Source organism: Theropithecus gelada, chromosome 9 (assembly GCF_003255815.1).
Source record: "Theropithecus gelada isolate Dixy chromosome 9, Tgel_1.0, whole genome shotgun sequence".
Taxonomy (NCBI): Eukaryota; Metazoa; Chordata; class Mammalia; order Primates; family Cercopithecidae; genus Theropithecus; species Theropithecus gelada.
In genome coordinates, this window is record NC_037677.1 from 23,295,975 (window position 1) to 23,314,225 (window position 18,251).

Consider the following 18,251-nt stretch of genomic DNA (forward strand, 5'->3'; position numbering starts at 1 on the left):
ACATTCTCCCCCCCAACCAGGTATGGGGCAGGACGCTTGCCACAGGAGGACCTTCCAGGGGCAAAGGGAGGAGGTCAGTGAGTGAGCCTTCTAGGTTTCGTGGCTTGCTTTGGGGAGAAAAAGTTGAGTTTCTATAACCTGCTTCAGGGGATAAGTGGGGGAAGAAGAAAGGAGGGTGGGAGAAGGTCACAGAGATTGTCTGGCATCTTAGGTCCTTCTAATCTCCTTTGGTTTAAAGTACTCAGCATGCCACGGTGCCATATTTTGGGGGCACTGTGTTCGGAGTGCTGGCACCCACCTAGGTCCTACTGACTATTGAAGATGAGAAATGATGTCATAAATTATTATTTCATAATAGGCACAATGGCTTTGTAAAGCAGAGGACAGTTAACCATGGGGGAGCCTGAGCCACTCACAGTGAGCCAACATTCAAGGCCAGGGGCTTCCTTTTTTAAGAAATTCATTTATATTTTGATTTTTTATAGAGATGGGGTTTCCTGTGTTTCCAGGCTGGTCTTGAACTCCTAGCCTCAAGTGATCCTCCCACCTTGGCCTCCCAAAATGCTGAGATTACAGATGTGAGCCACTATAGTTGGCCTTGGCTAAGGGTCTTTCAACTGTGTCCCCCCGTCCCTCCATGTCCTATAATTACATGAAGCCCCTCCAAGAGCGTGCTGTGTAAATTCTCACATCCTCAGTCTTGAAGTGTACCATTTTCTAAAGTGGACCTGTCTGAGAATGGACGGCCCCTTTCACAATTGCCTTTTCACATGTTAGAAAGGAAAATCGCACCTGCACCCACACAGAATCTTACTGCCCCAGGGTAAGGCTCAAAGGCCCTAAACAAAAGGACAACTTGAAACACCAGCGCAGAGAAAGAAGACGACTCATCACAAAAGCTTTTGGAAGTCATGCGGATTCTAATTCTTTGCTTTCAACATAATAGAAGGTACCTAATTATCTGGTCAGCTGATGGATGAAAAGAATCATCACTGATCCTCCTGTGGCTTTTGGCTAGTACCTTGGAAGGAGTTCAAAGAATTGAATGGAATTCTTCTGTTCCCATCTACTTATTTATATGAACAAAGTCTCTCAGTATACAAAGTACTTAACATCTGTAAAAATGAAAAACTGGAATATAATTGATACGGAACTTCATCCTTTGATCCTGGAATTAACCAGGGGGAAAATGGCTCCATCTGTTTCTAACATTAAGAGATGTCCCTTCTCCCCATTTTTTCTTTCTTTCTTTCTTTTTTTTTGGAGATAGAGTTTCACTCTCGTTACCCAGGCTGGAGTGTAACAGCACAGTGTTGGCTCACTGCAACCTCCACCTCCCAGGTTCAAGTGATTCTCCTGCCTCAGCCTCCTGAGTAGCTGGGATTACAGGTGTGTGCCACCATGCCCAGCTAATTTTTTTGTATTATTAGTAGAGACAGGATTTCACCATGTTGGCCAGGCTGATCTTGAACTCCTGACCTCAGGTGATCCACCTGCCTTGGCCGCCCAAAGTGCTGGGGTTATAGGCATGAGCCACTGTGCCTGGCCTCCCATTTTTACTTTTCATGTTTAATTAGTATCAACATTTATAATTAAAAAAAGGTTTCTATGTTGTTTCAGTCAACTGTAATTTTTTAACCCTTAAGTTTCCTATGGTGACAGAAAAGAAAAGCTCACCCATCAATTTATAAACATAATTAGTTGAAGAGGAGTATGGGACAGAGAATAATAAAAGACTTTTAAGCATATCAATATATTACAATAGAATAAATCTTTGGGGAGAAAATGAAATGGAAACAGTTCAAAGGGGGGAAAAAGGAACAATATAAAATGTCCCAAATGTTGAAAAAAGCTTATTGTACATCACCAAAAGTGAACATTAATGTCAATTTTGGACTTTGGGTGATAATAATGTGTCAACGTAGATTCATCAACTGTGACAAATGTGCCATGCTGGTGTTGATAGTGGGGGGAGCTGCATGTGTGCGAAGGCAGGGGATATATAGACACTCTTTCTATTTCTGTCCAATTTGACTGTGAATCTAACTGTTCTAAAAATAGTCTATTAAAAAAAAAGCTTATTCATGTGCTTCTTAAAAAGATGATGGTGAGAATCAGATTGCCATGGAACTGTATTTAGATTCCATTGAATAGTTTTTTTAAACTGTCAACATTTAAAATATGTTGGACATGGAATTCTTTGTATCTATTTAAACTTGTAAAGCCGGGTGCAGTGACTCATGCCTGTAATCTCAGCACTTTGGGAGGCCAAGGTGGGCAGATCACGTGAGGTCAGGAGTTCAAGACCAGCCTGGCCAACATGGTGAAACCCCATTTCTACTAAATATACAAAAATTAGCTGGGCATGGTGGCACATGCCTGTAGTCCCAGCTACTTGGGAGGCTGAGGCAGGAGAATTGCTTGAACCTGGGAGGCGGAGGTTGCAGCGAGTCATGATCACACCACTGCACTCTAGCCTGGGCAACAGAGCAAGACTCCATCTCAAAAAAAAAAAAATTAATAAATAAACTTGTGACGAAAAAATTTAGATGTCAGCAAACAAATGTGTGAGGTGGCACATGGATTTTCAAACTTCTTCTAGGGTTATGCAAGCACAAAGTTTGAGATCCATTTATAGAGGCAGCCATCATCTGAGGTTGGCTATAGGGACTATGTGGGAACAGATGAGTAAGTTGAGGAAAGGAGTCCACCAAAGGGGAGAAGAATGACACAGCTGTGCACAGGGACAGAGAGTGACAGAGAGAGATGGACACCCAAGGGAGGGCTGGGGCCAAGATGCTTGCCATCATGATCCCAGCAATGCTCCAACCCCTACACCAGTCCCTGGGAGGTCTGACTGTACTTCCCATCTTTCATTCCAATGAGATGCCTCGGGATCCTTTCAGTAATCACTCTAAAAGAATTCTAATTAGAGCAATATCTGTTTTTATACCCAAGGATCACCACTGACAGTTGACGGCAGGAGCTAACAGTATTTGTGCACTCAGATTTCAGCAGTGCCTCTGGAAAACCAGTGATGGTCTTGCACCCTCACCAAATCTCAATAGTTAGACTCATACTTGGCTCTTACCTCTTGGGAGTGAAGCTAAAACAGTGACTGTTCCAAAAAGCTGGTAAGTTATTTTCAAATGGAACAGTGCATAACAGCAACCATCAGGAGAATTCATTAGGAGTTAACTCTACTTTCTTTCATTTAAAAATGGGGTGATCTGCTATTGCCTCCCCAAATGTAGACAAGTTATCCTTTTGGAATTCCTAATTAAGCATCTTTCTGTTCACAAATTTGCAGAGTTTGGTTTCTCTATATTCATTTTAGATAATCTATTACATAGAACTTTACTGCAGATGACTGCTGAATTTCAGTTGGGATCAAACCACTTTACTTTTATGCATAACTCCACAATGTAACAAGTGGTTTTCATGCTGGATTTGATTTTGTGAGGTAGGAAGTACAGCAGCATCAACCATTTGACAAACTGAGAAGTGAATTTAAGTGTTGTCAAAGAGCATACCAAGATCACACAGCAGGTGACATTTGAAACCCGGGTGTGTGAAGCCACTTTTCCAGTCACCATTGGAAATGGATGCCTAGTAATTATGCCTGCACAAGCATATCATTAATGTCTCCAAATTCTTACTTATTGTTGCTTCTGAAAATGGAGCTCAAAGCCTCCCTCTGCATTCACTTTCTTGCCTCTTCCAGGCACTATCCACAAAGACAAATAATTTGTAAAAGACTTCTGTTAAGTATTGAAGACTTCAGTATTGGGACTTTAAGAATGAAGTTTTAAAGAGTTTTGTACAGTTTGATAATTTTCCAGAAGAACTGACACTCTGGGTCAGGTAAGCTCTTTCTTAATTAAGCTGCAAGTATTAATCTGTCTTAGTCTATTTTCTGTTCCTATAGCAGAATACCAGACAGTGGGTAATTTACAAGGAAAATAAGTTTATTTGGTTCATGGTTCTGGAGGTTGGAAAGTCCAAGGACATGGTGGAAGCTTCTAGGGAGGGCTTTCAGACTGTGTCATAATGTGGTGGAAAAGCAGAAAGCAAGTAAGCAGGCATGAAAAAGATGGCAAGAGCAAGCTGAGCTCACTTTTATAACAACCATGTTGCCCAGGCTGGTCTTGAAATCTTGTGCTTAAGCAATTCCCTTGCCTCGTCCTCCCAAAGTGTTGGAATTACAGGCGTGAGCCACTGTGCCCAGCCTTAAACAAACTATCAAAGGGTATTAGTATAGAGCTTCGACAAGAATGCTTTAGGTACTTCAAAATTACTGGGTATTCAAATGGATAAGAAACATTTGACAAGATGCTACAATCACTGGCATCAGGAAAATTCAACTTAAAACCACAGAAGATGCCACTACAAACCCCTGGAATGGCTAAATTTAAAAACTAATGGCAACACCAAAGGCTGTCAAGGATGTGGAACAACAGGAATTCTCATACAACGCTAATGGGAGGCTGAATCATAGAATCTGTGTGGAAGCTGCTTGGCAGTATCTACTAAAACTAAACATATCACCCAGCCTGGCCAACATGGTGAAACCCCATCTATACTAAAAATACAAAAAGTAGTCAAGTGTGGTGGTGAGTGCCTCCCAGCTTCTTGGGAGGCTGAGGCACGAGAATCACTTGAGCCAGGGAGGCAGACGTGGCAGTGAGCTGCGATTGTGCCACTGCACTCCAGCCTGGGTAACAGAAGGACTCTTATTAAAAAAAAAAAAAAAAAGCTGGGTGTGGTGGCTCATGCCTGTAATCCCAGCACTTTGGGAGGCTGAGGCAGGCTGAAGTGGAGCTCGAGACCAGTCTGGCCAACATGGTGAAACCCCGTCTCTACTAAAAATACAAAAACTAGCCAGGCGTGGTGGTGGGTGCCTGCAATCTCAGCTGCGCAGGAGGCTGACACATGAGAATCATTTGAACCCGGGAGGCAGAAGTTGCAGTGATCCGAGATTGCACCACTGTACTCCAGACTGGCTGACAGAGTGAGACTCAATCTCAAAAATGAAATAAAATAAAAAAACAAAACTAAACATATGCACAACCTGTGGTCCTGCAATTGCACCCGTAGGTATATATGCCAGAGAAATGTCTACACATGTCCAACAAAAGACATGTACTGTACAAGAATGCTCCCAACAGCATTACTGGTTAAAGCCCCACCCTAGAAACACATCAAATATCCATCAACGAGACAATGGATAAATAGGTTTTGGTATAGTCACACAATGGAACACTAACGGTGAAAAAGAATAAGCTAGTGCTGTGGGCAGTTGCATGAATGAGAGTTGAGTCAAAGCAAAGCAAAATAAAACCAACCTGGGCAACATGGTGAGAGCTTGTCTCTTAAAAAAAACAAAAACAAAACTTGGCCGGGTGTGGTGGCCTGCTCCTGTGTTCCCAGCTACTTCGGCGGCTGAAGTGGGAGGCTCACTTCAGCCTGCAAGGCGGGGATTGCAGTGAGCCACGATCGCGCTACTGCAAGATCTGGCTGGGCAACAGAGCAAGACCCTGTTTCAAAAAAAAAAAAGTACTGTGATATAATTCCATTTCATATATAAAGTTCAAAAAGAGGAAATGCTAAGGAGATAGAGGCTAGAATCATGACGACCTTTGTAATGGGGAGTAAGGACTGGAAGAGCCATGAGGAAGGCTGCTGCAACTCCCTGAATGCTGTTATCTTCATGTGCGTGGTTCACTTTGTAAAAATTCAGATTGTACCATTATGGTATGTGCACTAATTCATTAGTTACCATGGCAAACTGCAGATGCCCACTGAAGGACTGAAAGACATGCCATCCCCCAAAATGCTAGATTGGTGCACTGATTACTTCTAGTTGAAAACACTGGAGACTTTGGGGTCCCAGAAAGGGTGAGCCGACCTTCTCTTCCTGCAGGCAGCAAGCCATCAGGATTCCTCTGAAGGGGAACCCTCAGCGTTTCAGGGCGAGAAAATAGCCCTTATCACCAGAGACTGGGAACTGGGCTGCAAAGGAGCTGAATAAATACACTCAACAAAGGAACTTCTATCTTCCACTATAGATAAAGTAACCCTTGTCTCCCCCCATAGATCTTCTGGTGACGCCCTTTAGTGAAAGGAATATAAAAACGCGGGACCCCAGTTCGTGCTGCCAAAAGGAATAAAGTAAGCTGAAAGCTGAGTCATGCAAGACACTGCCTTGCACCCTTTTGTTCCTAAACAGACAGCTACAAATAAAAGGTTAAATATCTCCACAAGGAGCAATTCTATGTTCATCTTATCTTCTGTAAAGTTCCAATTTACTGAGCGGGAGAGGAATACAGTTATTCGTTCTTTCCCTACCTGCTCTTTTTCTCTTGCAACATGTGCGTTACCATGCCCCTCCCTCTTTCCCCTCCTTGACTTTTCCCCTTTACGTTTTTTTTTTTTTTTTTTTTTTTGAGATGGAGTCTTGCTCTGTCACCCAGGTTGAAGTGCAGTGGTGCTATCTTGGCTTACTGCATCCTCTGCCTCCTGGGTCCAAGCAATTCTCCCTTCCTCAGCCTCCCAAGTAGCTGGGATTACAGGCGTCCACCACCATGCCCGTTAAGTTTTGTATTTTTAGTAGAGATGGGGTTTCACTATGTTGATCAGGCTAGTCTCGAACTCCTGACCTCAAGTGATCCGCCCACCTCAGCCTCCCAAAGTGCTGGGATGGCAGGCAGGAGCCACCGTGCCTGGCATCCCCTTTAAATGTTGAAGCCCTGAAATTCATCTTTGGAGAAGGGCACAGACCACAGACTGTTTCTGTGATTCTGTTGGTTTGTTTGTTTTCTTCTAGGAGTGTACTTAAGCCTTGGCAAAAGAAACTTCTAAACTGATTGAGACCTATCAGAAACTTTCTGGTTTACACTCCCCTAGAAACTTCACTGCCCCTAGCCAGATCCTCTTTGTTCTGTCATTTCTTCTCAAATTTATTGTTTTTTGTTAAACAAGTATAGAAGCATCTTGCCTCGGCCACTTCTTTAGACTTTGGATTCTTGTGAAGATCCCCATGTAGATGTAAAACTGATCAAAATGTGTATGCTTTTCTCTTGTTAATCTCTCTGGTGTCAATTTGGTTTCTAAATCCAGTCTAAAGGGGTGTGGAGGTAATCTCTGATCCAGCCTAAAGGGGTATGGAGGTAATCTCTGACTCTCCCACCATGGCTAATCTTAGTTAGACAATAGCTATACCTTCTCTTATACAATAGCATAGCCATGTTGCATGACTCCTGAGCATTATTTTTATAGATTCAAGGGGAAAGGTGCCTCATGGAAGAGTTATGCAAAGTGTGGCCCTGAATGTAACTCCCTAGTTTTAGCTGTGCATATGGTTGTTCAGATAGACACTACATTTCTCAGCTTTTCTTGTAGCTCAGTGTCATTATGGAACTAACTTCTGGCCAATGGGATGGAAACATAAACCTGAATGTGCATTTCCCCGGCTCTTCCCTCACTTCCTACGGACTGGAAAATGGCGAGGCAGAAAAGCTACCATGGAACCAAAGATGGAAGCCACATATTGAAAATGGCAGCGCCATTCCACTAGGTCTATCTACCTGTGTACCTGTGCCTGGACCAGTGTGTGAGAGAGAAATAAGCTTGTAGCTTGTTTGAACCACTGATTTAAGAGTCTCTTTGCTACAGCAACTTAGATGGTACCTTCACTAATGCAGTTGTTAAAGCATGGCATTGGGCCAGGTGCAGTGGCTCACGCCTGTAATCCCAGCGCTTTGGGAGGCCGAGGCGGGCAGATCATGAGGTCAGGAGATCGAGACCATCCTGGTCAACATGGTGAAACCCCATCTCTACTAAAAAAAAAAAAAAAATTAGCCAGGGGTGATGTCATGTGCCTGTAATCCCAGCTACTCGGGAGGCTGAGAGAGGGGAATTGCTTGAACCCAGGAGGCAGAGGTTGCAGTGAGCCAAGATTGCGCCACTGCACTCTAGCCTGGCAACAGAGCAAGACTTTGTCTAACAACAACAACAAAAGAGAAAAAAAAAAAAAAAGCATGGCGTTGAAGGTAGTTACGGGTGAAAAACTTTGTATTTTTATTGCTTGATATTTATCACAAATAATACTATTTAATTGCTTTGCTGTCAGTCAGCCACCATACAACCTAAGGAAGACCCCAGAAAATAGCATTTATAGGATAAATTTTCCCACAAGGAAGCTGCCCTAATTCTCCCTCTAATGATATGACACTTTTTTTTTTTAAACCTGTAAAAGGGAAAGGTGTTTGGAAAATGGAGAGGAACTTCTTCACCTTTAACATTCTTTGATTTTCAAAAAGAAGGTAATGACCCTCACACAATTATAGTTGCTTGAGGCCTCAGTTGGGAAAAAGCCTGGACATCCTTGTACACATGACTTGAAGGAAGCATTTTCAAATATGAAGAACAAATATGAACAAATATGAAAAAAAGAACAAATATAAATTTATGCTTTTTACTGGCACAAATTGTTTGTAACGAAATCACAGTAACTTGCACATTTTCCAGGTGGTCATTTTAGTTTTCCTGGCAAATATAAGCACCAAATACAAACAACAAAGAAAAGAGCATCTTTCAAGTAGGAAGCAGGAAGAACCAACAGTGAGTGCATGAAGATATATCGGATTAATACAGCCACACGGAAACAGGGACAGAAGAGGATCAGACAACCGCAGAGAGATACGTTTTGGATTTGGAATGAAAATAAAGCAAAATGGATTCTTCTCTTTCTGAATCCTTCAAAGGGCTGTTAACTTACATACAGCTTAAGAGCTGAGTCTGTGTTTATTTGAAAATAATATATTTGTCATATTTTGTGAGACAATGAATGGTGTGGTTAGTATACAGGTGACATTAAAACAAATCCTTGGCCGGGCGCAGTAGCTCATGCCTGCAATCCTAGCACTTTGGGAGGCTGAGGCAGGCAGATCACGAGGTCAGGAGATCGAGACCCTACTGGTCAACATGGTGAAACCCTGTCTCTACTAAAAATTACAAAAAGTTAGCTGGGCCTGGTGGTGCACGCCTGTAGTCCCAGCTACTGGGGAGGCTGAGGCAGGAGAATTGCTTGAACCTGGGAGGCGAAGTTTGTAGTGAGCCAAGATCATGCCACTGCACTCCAGCCTGGGTGACAGAGTGAGACTCTGTCTCAAAAAAGAAAATCCTTCATACTTTATAGGGTTTAATAATATGCAGGTCATCTTACCTGGGGGTTTTTAAATACAGCATATTTCTCCTCTTTCTGCAAAAATAGTACTTTATTTTCTGTGTCTCTTGTCCAGTCTGATAAGACTTCAACAACATTTTCATGGTCTTCGAAAAACCTCTCTGATGAAATAAGAAAAGGTATTCTTTCAGACCCAAGACATCAGGGGTTCCAAGTGAGAAACAAGCTATTACTGAGTTAATCTTCATGAGTTTCATCAGGTGCCTAGGATTCTTATTAATAATTCTCACATGATGTCACACTGCAATATTTCTATTATGTTTATCTTTCATTGTCTTCAAGTTATCTTCCATTAAAAACAAGATGAAAAAACCCATAACACAGGCCGGGCGCGGTGGCTCAAGCCTGTAATCCCAGCACTTTGGGAGGCCGAAACGGGTGGATCACGAGGTCAGGAGATTGAGACCATCCTGGCTAACACGGTGAAACCCCGTCTCTACTAAAAAAAATATAAAAAAATAGCCGAGCGACGTGGTGGGCGCCTGTAGTCCCAGCTACTCGGGAGGCTGAGGCAGGAGAATGGCGTGAACCTGGGAGGCGGAGCTTGCAGTGAGCTGAGATCCGGCCACTGCACTCCAGCCTGGGCGACAGAGCGAGAATCTGTCTCAAAAAAAAACAAAACAAAACAAAAAAAACCCATAACACAGTGACAATGGTCAGCTGTCACACTTTTTTCTTTCATTTTGTTTAAGAGATGGGGTCTCACTGTGTTGTCCAGGCTGGAGTGCAGTGGCTATTCACAGGCTCGAGCTCAAGCAATCCTCCTGCCTCACCCTCCCAAGTAGCTCGGCCTACAGGCATATGCCAGTGTACCTGGAGACGTACTTTTTTCATGCTGACATTTTTTACCTTAAATAGTCCCAGATGGTGGCAAACATTCTACGTGAGGTGGACAGTCAGTCAATGACTGGTGAAACACTTTGAATGAAATTGTGAGAGTCACAGTGTGCACTCTAAAATATCACTCCTTAACACTCTAAAAGCAACGTGTGAATGCTTGAATTAAAACATAAAGAAAGGCTTTCATTTCTTCCCTTGACTCATAGAACTGAAGACAACTTCAAGGGACTGTTTTAGTGTAAACCATTTTATCCAGAAAAAAAATTGCTCCTAAAGCTTCCAGCACAGGCAATTCTGTCCCACCCAGCTCTCCTGAGGGACGACTGTCCCATTATTAAAAATGAGAAATGTGATATGTATGCCTATAGTCCCAGCTACTCGGGATGCGGAGGCAGGAGGATCGCTTGAGCCCAGGAGCTGAGGCTGCAGTGACCCATGACTGCGTCATTGCACTGTAGCCTTGGTAATGGAGCAAAACCCTGTCTCAACACCACCACCACCACTACCTAGAATGAGAAGTAACAGTATATCTTCAGTTAACCTTTTTTCCGCTTTTGAAAAATTCCACCAATTTCTACCAATTGTTCTTTGCACTCTGAGGCTGAGCCTCTTCCACAAGACAAAGTGTCAGAGATTAAGCAAGTGGGGAGGGAGGAAGGGGAAATGAGCACTGGTGGGAGACTGTGGCAGGGTTATGGTCGGTTAAGGAAGCAACCACTAAAGAGGCATTAGCCGACAGATACCCAGGCTCTCCTGCCACCTGCTCAGCTTATTAACCATGCAGTATCTTAGTCAGTATCATCCAGTCGCTTTCTTTCCCAAATGGAACCACTAGAGAAGCAGCAGTAATAATGCTTATATCCCCCAAGGTCTGGCCACCACCTGCTAGAATCCAAGTCTCTTCACTACAACAAAATGAAGAGTCGAGCACTAAATCTCATATAAGGGAAGTGAAAGCCTTGAACCAAAGTCTTCTCAAGGAAGAACCAGGCCAGGCATGGTGGCTCACGCCTGTAATCCCAGCACTTTGGGAGGCCCAGGTGGGAGGATTGCTTGAGCGCAGGAGTTTGAGATCAGCCTGGGCAGCATAGTGAGACCCCATGTCTATTTTTTATGTAAAATTAAAGAGAAAAAAAGAGAATAAACCCAGGCCCGTAATACAGCAAACCCACAAGGTTTTTGGAGTACAGCCCATTGCTGGGGATGGGACTTACCAATTTGTAGTTCCGGGTAGATTTCATAAAGACACCAGTCTACATTGCAGTCACAATGAGTTTTCTCGAAAAGGTTGTCCAGAACATCTCGGGCTAGCTGCCGCTCATCCACCATCAGTGACTTTGTGCTGTTGTCGTCCATGTGCACCTTGACGACGAGCTGAGGATAGAACCATGAGGCAGCCAGTAAATTTCAGCAACTGGAGAAGGCTACTAAGATAAGGGTTTCAAAGTTGTAGCTACTGTTTCTGCAAATTTATGTGAGAATGTGTTTGGTGAACTTGCTCCATCTAAACTCACTTGCATGCCAGGCACTTGTTTTAGGTGCTAGGATTATAGAGGTGGAGAAACCAATTCACAAAAAGAGAAAACAGATAATAAACAAAGTCCTTGTTTAGCCTTCAGAGACAGGGCATTCTGGTGGCAGAGACAGAAAACAAAGAGAACAAAAAAAGTGCTAGCTTCTTTCTTTCCCAATAATCTTTCCCTTTTCTTATTCCATCCTGGAGCCCAGAAACTTTTCTAGTTTAAAAGCTATGCCTGTATCTTTATTATTATTATTATTATTACTATTTTGAGACGGATTCTTGCTCTGTCGGCCAGGCTGGGGTGCAGTGGCGTGATCTCAGCTCACTGCAACCTTTGCTTCCTGGATTCAAGTGATTCTCTTGTTTCAGTCTTCCTAGTAGCTGGGATTACAGGTGCCTGCTACCATGCCCAGCTAATTTTTTTTTTTTTTTAAATTTTTAGTGGAGATGGCATTTTACCATGTTGGCCAGGCTGGTCTTGAACTCCTGACCTCAGGTGATCCACCCACCTTGGCCTCCCAAAGCGCTGGGATTACAGGTGTGAGCCAGCACCCCGGCCACCTGTTTCTTTATAATAAACTCTTCTCTTTTGCTTAGCTGGAGTTGAGTCCTATTTCATGCAACCCAAGAGTCTGAAGACACCAAGTTGGTTAATCCACAATTTTTTGAAGGTCCACAGGGTATATCTCAACACAGTGTCACTGAGGGGACCCCACTGAGAGACAGATAGTTACAGCAGGGCACATTTGAGATCAGAATTGGATTAAGTGAAATGAATGTAGACTGAGAAATAAGCTGTTTTGCAGGCACATGATGAATCTAATTTTGGGGTTGTTTTGTGTGTGTGTGTGACAGGGTCTTGCTCTGTTGCCTAGGCTGGAGTGCAGTGGTGTCATCTTGGGTTACTGTAGCCTCGACCTCCTGAGCTCAACTGATCCTCCCACCTCAGCCTCCTGAGTGGCTGGGACCACAGGTGTGCACCACCACACCCAGCTAATTGTTCATTTTTTTTTGTAGAGGCAAAGTCTCACTATGTTGCCCATGTTGGTTTCAAATTCCTGGCCTCAAGCAGTTCTCCTGCCTCACCCTCCTAAAGTACTGGGATTACAAGCATGAGCCACCGTATCCAGCCCCTAATTTATTTTTTATTCCATTTTCAAAATATCCTATTGAATTAAATTCACAATAAAATTGATAGTAATCTTATTCCAAATCTGTAGGTTTGGAGGAAGCTGCATTTACTTATCTTCAACAAAAACACAGAATATCCTTGACTTTTTCTTGGCAACTTGTCAAAGTTATTAAAACACCTGATTCAGCTGGGTACGGTGAATCACGCCTGTAATCTCAGCACTTTGGGAGGCTGAGGCGGGCAGATCATGAGGTCAGGAGTTCAAGACCAGCCTGACCAACAGGATGAAAACCTGTCTCTGCTAAAAATACAGAAGTTAGCCAGGTGTGGTGGCATGTGCCTGTAATCCCAGCTGCTCAGGAGGCTGAGGCAGGAGAATCTCTTGAAACTGGGAGGCAGAAGTTGCAGTGAGCTGAGATTGCAGCACTGCACTCCAGCCTAGGGGATGGAGTGAGACTCCGTCTCAAAAAAAAAAGGAGAGAAAACAACAACAACAACTAAAATCTTATTCGTTAGAGAGACCCTGATTTTCATGTAATGTAACAGAATTAATTCGTGAAATAATGCAGCTAGGCTTTGGATTTTCTTTGACACCTGTGTATTTGTAGCATATGAGCTTATGGTTGGTCCTGGTTATTCACCAATAAGATGCATCGTTATTAAAAAAAAGTGATTAGATGGACTGAAAAGGGAGAGAGAAACCATAAATTTGATAACATTTCTTTCTCTCCACAAGTTTGGATTAGGTTCTGAGCAGCCAGGTTCTGTCCCATTCCTGCCTCCCATCCAAGTACTAACCAGGCCTGACCCTGTTTAGCTTCTGAGATCAGATGAGATGGAGCATGATCAGGGTTGTATGGCTGTAGCTTCATTCCTTCCTAACACTCTATAGTTAACAGATTGAAGAGTGTAGCTCCTGTAGATGGTTCTGCAGAGTTACTGATAGCAACGGAAGGGTGTGTGTGGTGGTAACCATTTGGATGAGTTGCAGGCAGCAACCAAAAGTTGAAGCACTCATGTAACACCTTCTATTTCCAACATTCACATACACCCCCAAGATCAAAATGTAGACATGGGGCAGTCAAAATGCTTTCTTCCTCCAGGGACCGTTTAAACCAGAGCCTTATCCCAGGGTTTCCTAAAGAATACTTTTTTTTTCCCCTTGAAAATCTCTAACTCAGACATCTGTAATTGGATAGTTGCTTTTTCCCTGTATTTGTCTTTTGATGATAAAATGGTAGGCCTAACTAACACAGTGTCAAAGGTCCATTCATGTGACCTTAGAAATGAGTCATGGAGGGTTGCATGGAAAAAGAAGAATTCTTCAAATAGCGGTCTTTACTAGGATTTATTTTCTGTGGAAGGCGTACTTGCTGCTCTCTGCTGAGAATTACTGCTGTAAAGTAGCTACATGTGCTAAGACACACTACCAATGTTAAGGCTTAGAAAATTTAATGTTTCTGATGGAAAGATTAATGATGTTTGACTACATTTCAATCCCACTTAGGAATTCTTGAGAAAATAAAACACGTGTTGCTGTTTTTTATGTTCTATAAAAACATTTATATAGAGAAAAAATACTAAACCACATAATCTGGCGATGATTAAAGGTTTCTTTTTGCAGAAATTGGAAACTAGAGTTAATCCACATGTACTTACAAATGTCCACAATTACAGAATTTAGAAAACACACACACACACACGCATGCACACACACACACACAACCAAGAGAAGTCTTGTGATGTTTAACAAGAAGAAATTATATTTACTATTCTTCACAGCTTCCCTCACATTTGCAAGCTAAAGAGTAGCTCTATACCAACACATAACATTAAATCACAGTTATGTGATTTAGTAAGCTAAATGCTTTCCTATTTACACTATATGGTATGGGGCAAAGTGATTCAAGGGTGAAAAAATTGAAATAATCCATTAAAGATTTTATAGCTTTTATAATTTCTTCTTTTTTGGCAAGATGCTAAATACAAAAATATCTTAGACCTAAGTCATTTACAGTTTTGTTTTTTTGCTTCTGTAATAAAATTTACAAATGGAACCGTTCTCTGGTGTCACAGGGCTTTTAAAAAAAACAATAAAAGTAATGCATGAGTCTGATTCTGTTTCTAGTTCCAAAATCTTTGTAGCACAAGCTGTGTACATCATTTGTAATTCAAAATGATGTCAACAGCCCACAGAATACTTGAGGGCAAAGTATGACAGATAGATTTGATTTCCATCCTTTAAAAACATGTTGTAGATTATGCATGAGTACATTGCAGTTATTCTCTTAATGCATGAGTGTGTCTCAGTTATTTTCTTAATATTCTGCATCACAGAACAAATATATTCGGAGTGTCTGAAATCAGAGCAAATACATAACTTGTCTTCGTAATTTTCTTTCCTTCCTCACTGATCAGAGTGGCTTCTGTTTTCCATCTTCCTTGTTGAATCAAGGCAGCTTGTGCTTTGTGTGTACCATTATAATTCATCTAAACTAAATCATGGCAACACTCTCACTTTCTGATATATGGCAGGAGATACCTGCCCTCTCCTTCTGTTCTCTTAATCTCCAGCTGAAGCGAATGGATGGAACCTGCTAGTTGTTCTATCTTTTAATCTAAGAAACAACTTCTCTTTTCATTTCCGCTTCTGAAAATATATAAATAATATATTTTAAACATAATCCAGGGGTTTGAAATAGTCTAATTATGAAGTTTACTGTTACATTTTTCTTTTGTCTTTTTATCTTGAGAGGTAAAGTCAATGACTCAGCACAGCTCATCCTCAGCTGCCATCCACGTGTGATCAACACGTTTATCCATGTGTGAGATTTTGTGCTAGAATCCTGCTCTCATACCTTGCCCCTACAATCCATTTTCCACAAAGCAGCCAGTATGACCCATGCTTATTTATTTTAGAGACAGGATCTTGCTCTGCCACCCAGGCTGACGTGCAGTGGTGTGATCATAGCTCACTGCAACCTTGAACTCCTGGGCTCAAGGGATCCTCCCACCTCAGCCTCCTGTAGCTGGGATTACATGTGTGAACCACCATGCCCAGTTAATGAAAAACAATTTTTATTTTTGTAGAGATGGGCTCTTGCTATGTTGCCCAGGCTAGTCTTAACTTCTGGCCTCAAGCAATCCTCCTGCCTCGGCCTCCCAAAGTGTTGAGAGTAGAGGTGTGATCCTCTGTGCCTGGCCCTTTATGACCTTTAAAAGCCATATATTCATCTTACACTCCCCTGTTTAAAACCCTCAAATGGTTTCCCATTGCACTTACAATACAACTCAAACTTCTCCGTGGACCTATGAGACCCTGTGTCTCCCGGCTGCCTCTCTGTCCTCAGTTGTTTCCTTTTTTCCCCACCTCCCGGAGCTCATTCTTGCTGGACCATCTTTCACTCTCCGTTGCCTCTGCCCGGAATGCCCCCTAGCACCACACCCATGTGCATCCAACTGCTTCTGGCCAGAGGCCTTCCCTCCAGGGCTGCCTGCTCAGAGAGGCCTCCTTGGCACCAAATCCATCCGGAAGGGTTGCCTGTGTACTCTCTGTCACTTCTCCCTGGTTTATTTTCTTCAGAGCTAGAGTCTAACTAGACTCTAACTCTCCACAAGCAGGAACCACACTTGACTTATTCACCTCTGTGTGATCCTGGCATCTATTCTAAGAGATGGGGATGCATTGGTGGGGAAAAGAGACAAAGATCCCTGGGGAAGATCCTATGGGGTGGTGGGGAGGGGATACGGGCAATACATAGGACAAATAAGTAAAGTAGGCCAGGCCAAGCAATCCTCCCACCTCAGCCTCCCAAAGTGCTGGATTACATGCCCGTTTCATCTTTTCCTTAATTTACCAAATTAACTATTTTAACCACTATTACATGCCTGTAATCCCAGCACTTTGACAGGCTGAAGTGGGAGGATTGCTTGAGGCCAAGAGTTTGAGACCAGCCTGGGCAACATGGCCAGACCCTTTCTCTACAAATAATTTTTAAAAATAGCGGGCCATGGTGGTGCATACCTGTAGTCCAAGCTACCTGGGAGGCTGGGTGGTAAGATCACTTGAGCCCAGGAATTTGAGGCTTCAGTGAGCTGTGATAGCACCACTGCACTCCAGCCTGGGTGACAGAGCAAGACCTTGACACACACACACACCCCCACACCCACACACACACACACACACACAAATAGGGCAGTGTTAAGCACTGAGGGGAACACTAAAGTGGGGGAAGGATTGGGAGTACTGGGGATGTGGGCGGCAAGGTCCCAAGGCAAGGGCAGGCCTGGAGTGCTTGAGGGGCAGTCAGGAGACCAGCAGCTGGAATGAGGGGAATGAAGGAGTGAATGCTGGGAGATGAGGCCAGGGAGGTGACTGGTCGCCATGTCATGCAGGGACTGGAGGCCACCGGGAGGATTCATTCTGGCTTCATGTGTGAGGTGGGCAGACATCAGAGACTTTTGAGCAGAGGAGGACAAGAAGAGAGACAGAAGCCCAAGAGAAGAAGCTGGCCCTCGGCAGAAACATAATGATTCATCCATCATTACGGAAAGAATATGGGATATGTGGGTAGAGATGCACGCAGGTAGATAGGTAGATGTCTTGGCGGGAGCTTGCGCAACTTTTGTTTTGACTGAGTCTATTTTCCCTGCGACACGGGCAACAAAATCATTAGCTGAGGCCAGGTGTGGTGGCTCATGCTTGTAATCCCAGCACTTTGGGAGGCCCAGGTGGGAGGATCACTTGATGCCAGGAGTTTGAGACCAACCTGGGCAACAGAGTGAGACTCTTGTCTCTTAAAAAAAATGACTTTGTAGGTGAGAGAGTGATTGAACCAGGGTAGCTCACTGAGCGCCCAGGACTGAGCAGGAGGAAAGTTGAATTTAACCAAGATTTGAGAAAAGGACAAGGCACATGAGGATGTGGAGTTCCAAAGACTGACTGTGGAATTAATCACTTGTGGAAAATGCGGAGAAAATGGTAAGGAAATTTGGGCACGTTTGGAATGAGTGGAACCAGACTAATCTGGGAAGACTCCCCAAGATGAACCTTGAAAGTCTGGCTCCAGGGGCAGCCAAGGACTACTTCCTGAATATCCATCCATCGGCAGGTATTGAACGCCTTCATTCAGAGAACTGTGATAGGTGCCATGGGAATAGAAAGCATAAAGCCCTATGTGAAAAGGACAATTCATGCAACTCTCAACAGAAAATTTTGAATGAGTCTTAAGAGATGTTATTTGCTTCAGCAGTTGAAATCAGATGAAGAGCCAGGCATCGTGGCTCACACCTGTAATCCCAGCACTTTGTGAGGCTGAGATGGGTGGCTCGCTTGAGCCTAGGAGTCCAAGACCAGCCTAGGCAACATAGGGAGGCCTCAACTCTACAAAAAATAAAAATAGCCGGGCATGGTGGTACATGCCTGTGGTTCCAGCTACTCAGGAGGCTGAGGGAGGAGGATTGCTTGACCCCAGGAGTTTAAGGCTGCAGTGAGCCATGATCAGCTTGGG

The 18,251-nt window shown here is 43.3% G+C and overlaps 1 protein-coding gene across 1 annotated transcript in view; it reads right to left on the minus strand.

The window, feature by feature from the left end:
* LOC112631997 (amyloid beta A4 precursor protein-binding family B member 1-interacting protein) overlaps positions 1-18,251 on the minus strand; it is a 127,776-nt gene that overhangs the window by 42,463 nt on the left and 67,062 nt on the right. Inside the window, exons 7-8 of the mRNA XM_025397605.1 lie at positions 11,302-11,461; positions 9,227-9,348 (exon numbers count right to left, since the gene is read on the minus strand). Coding sequence (XP_025253390.1) covers positions 9,227-9,348; positions 11,302-11,461 — 282 coding nt within the window. The remainder of the gene's footprint in view (positions 1-9,226; positions 9,349-11,301; positions 11,462-18,251) is intronic.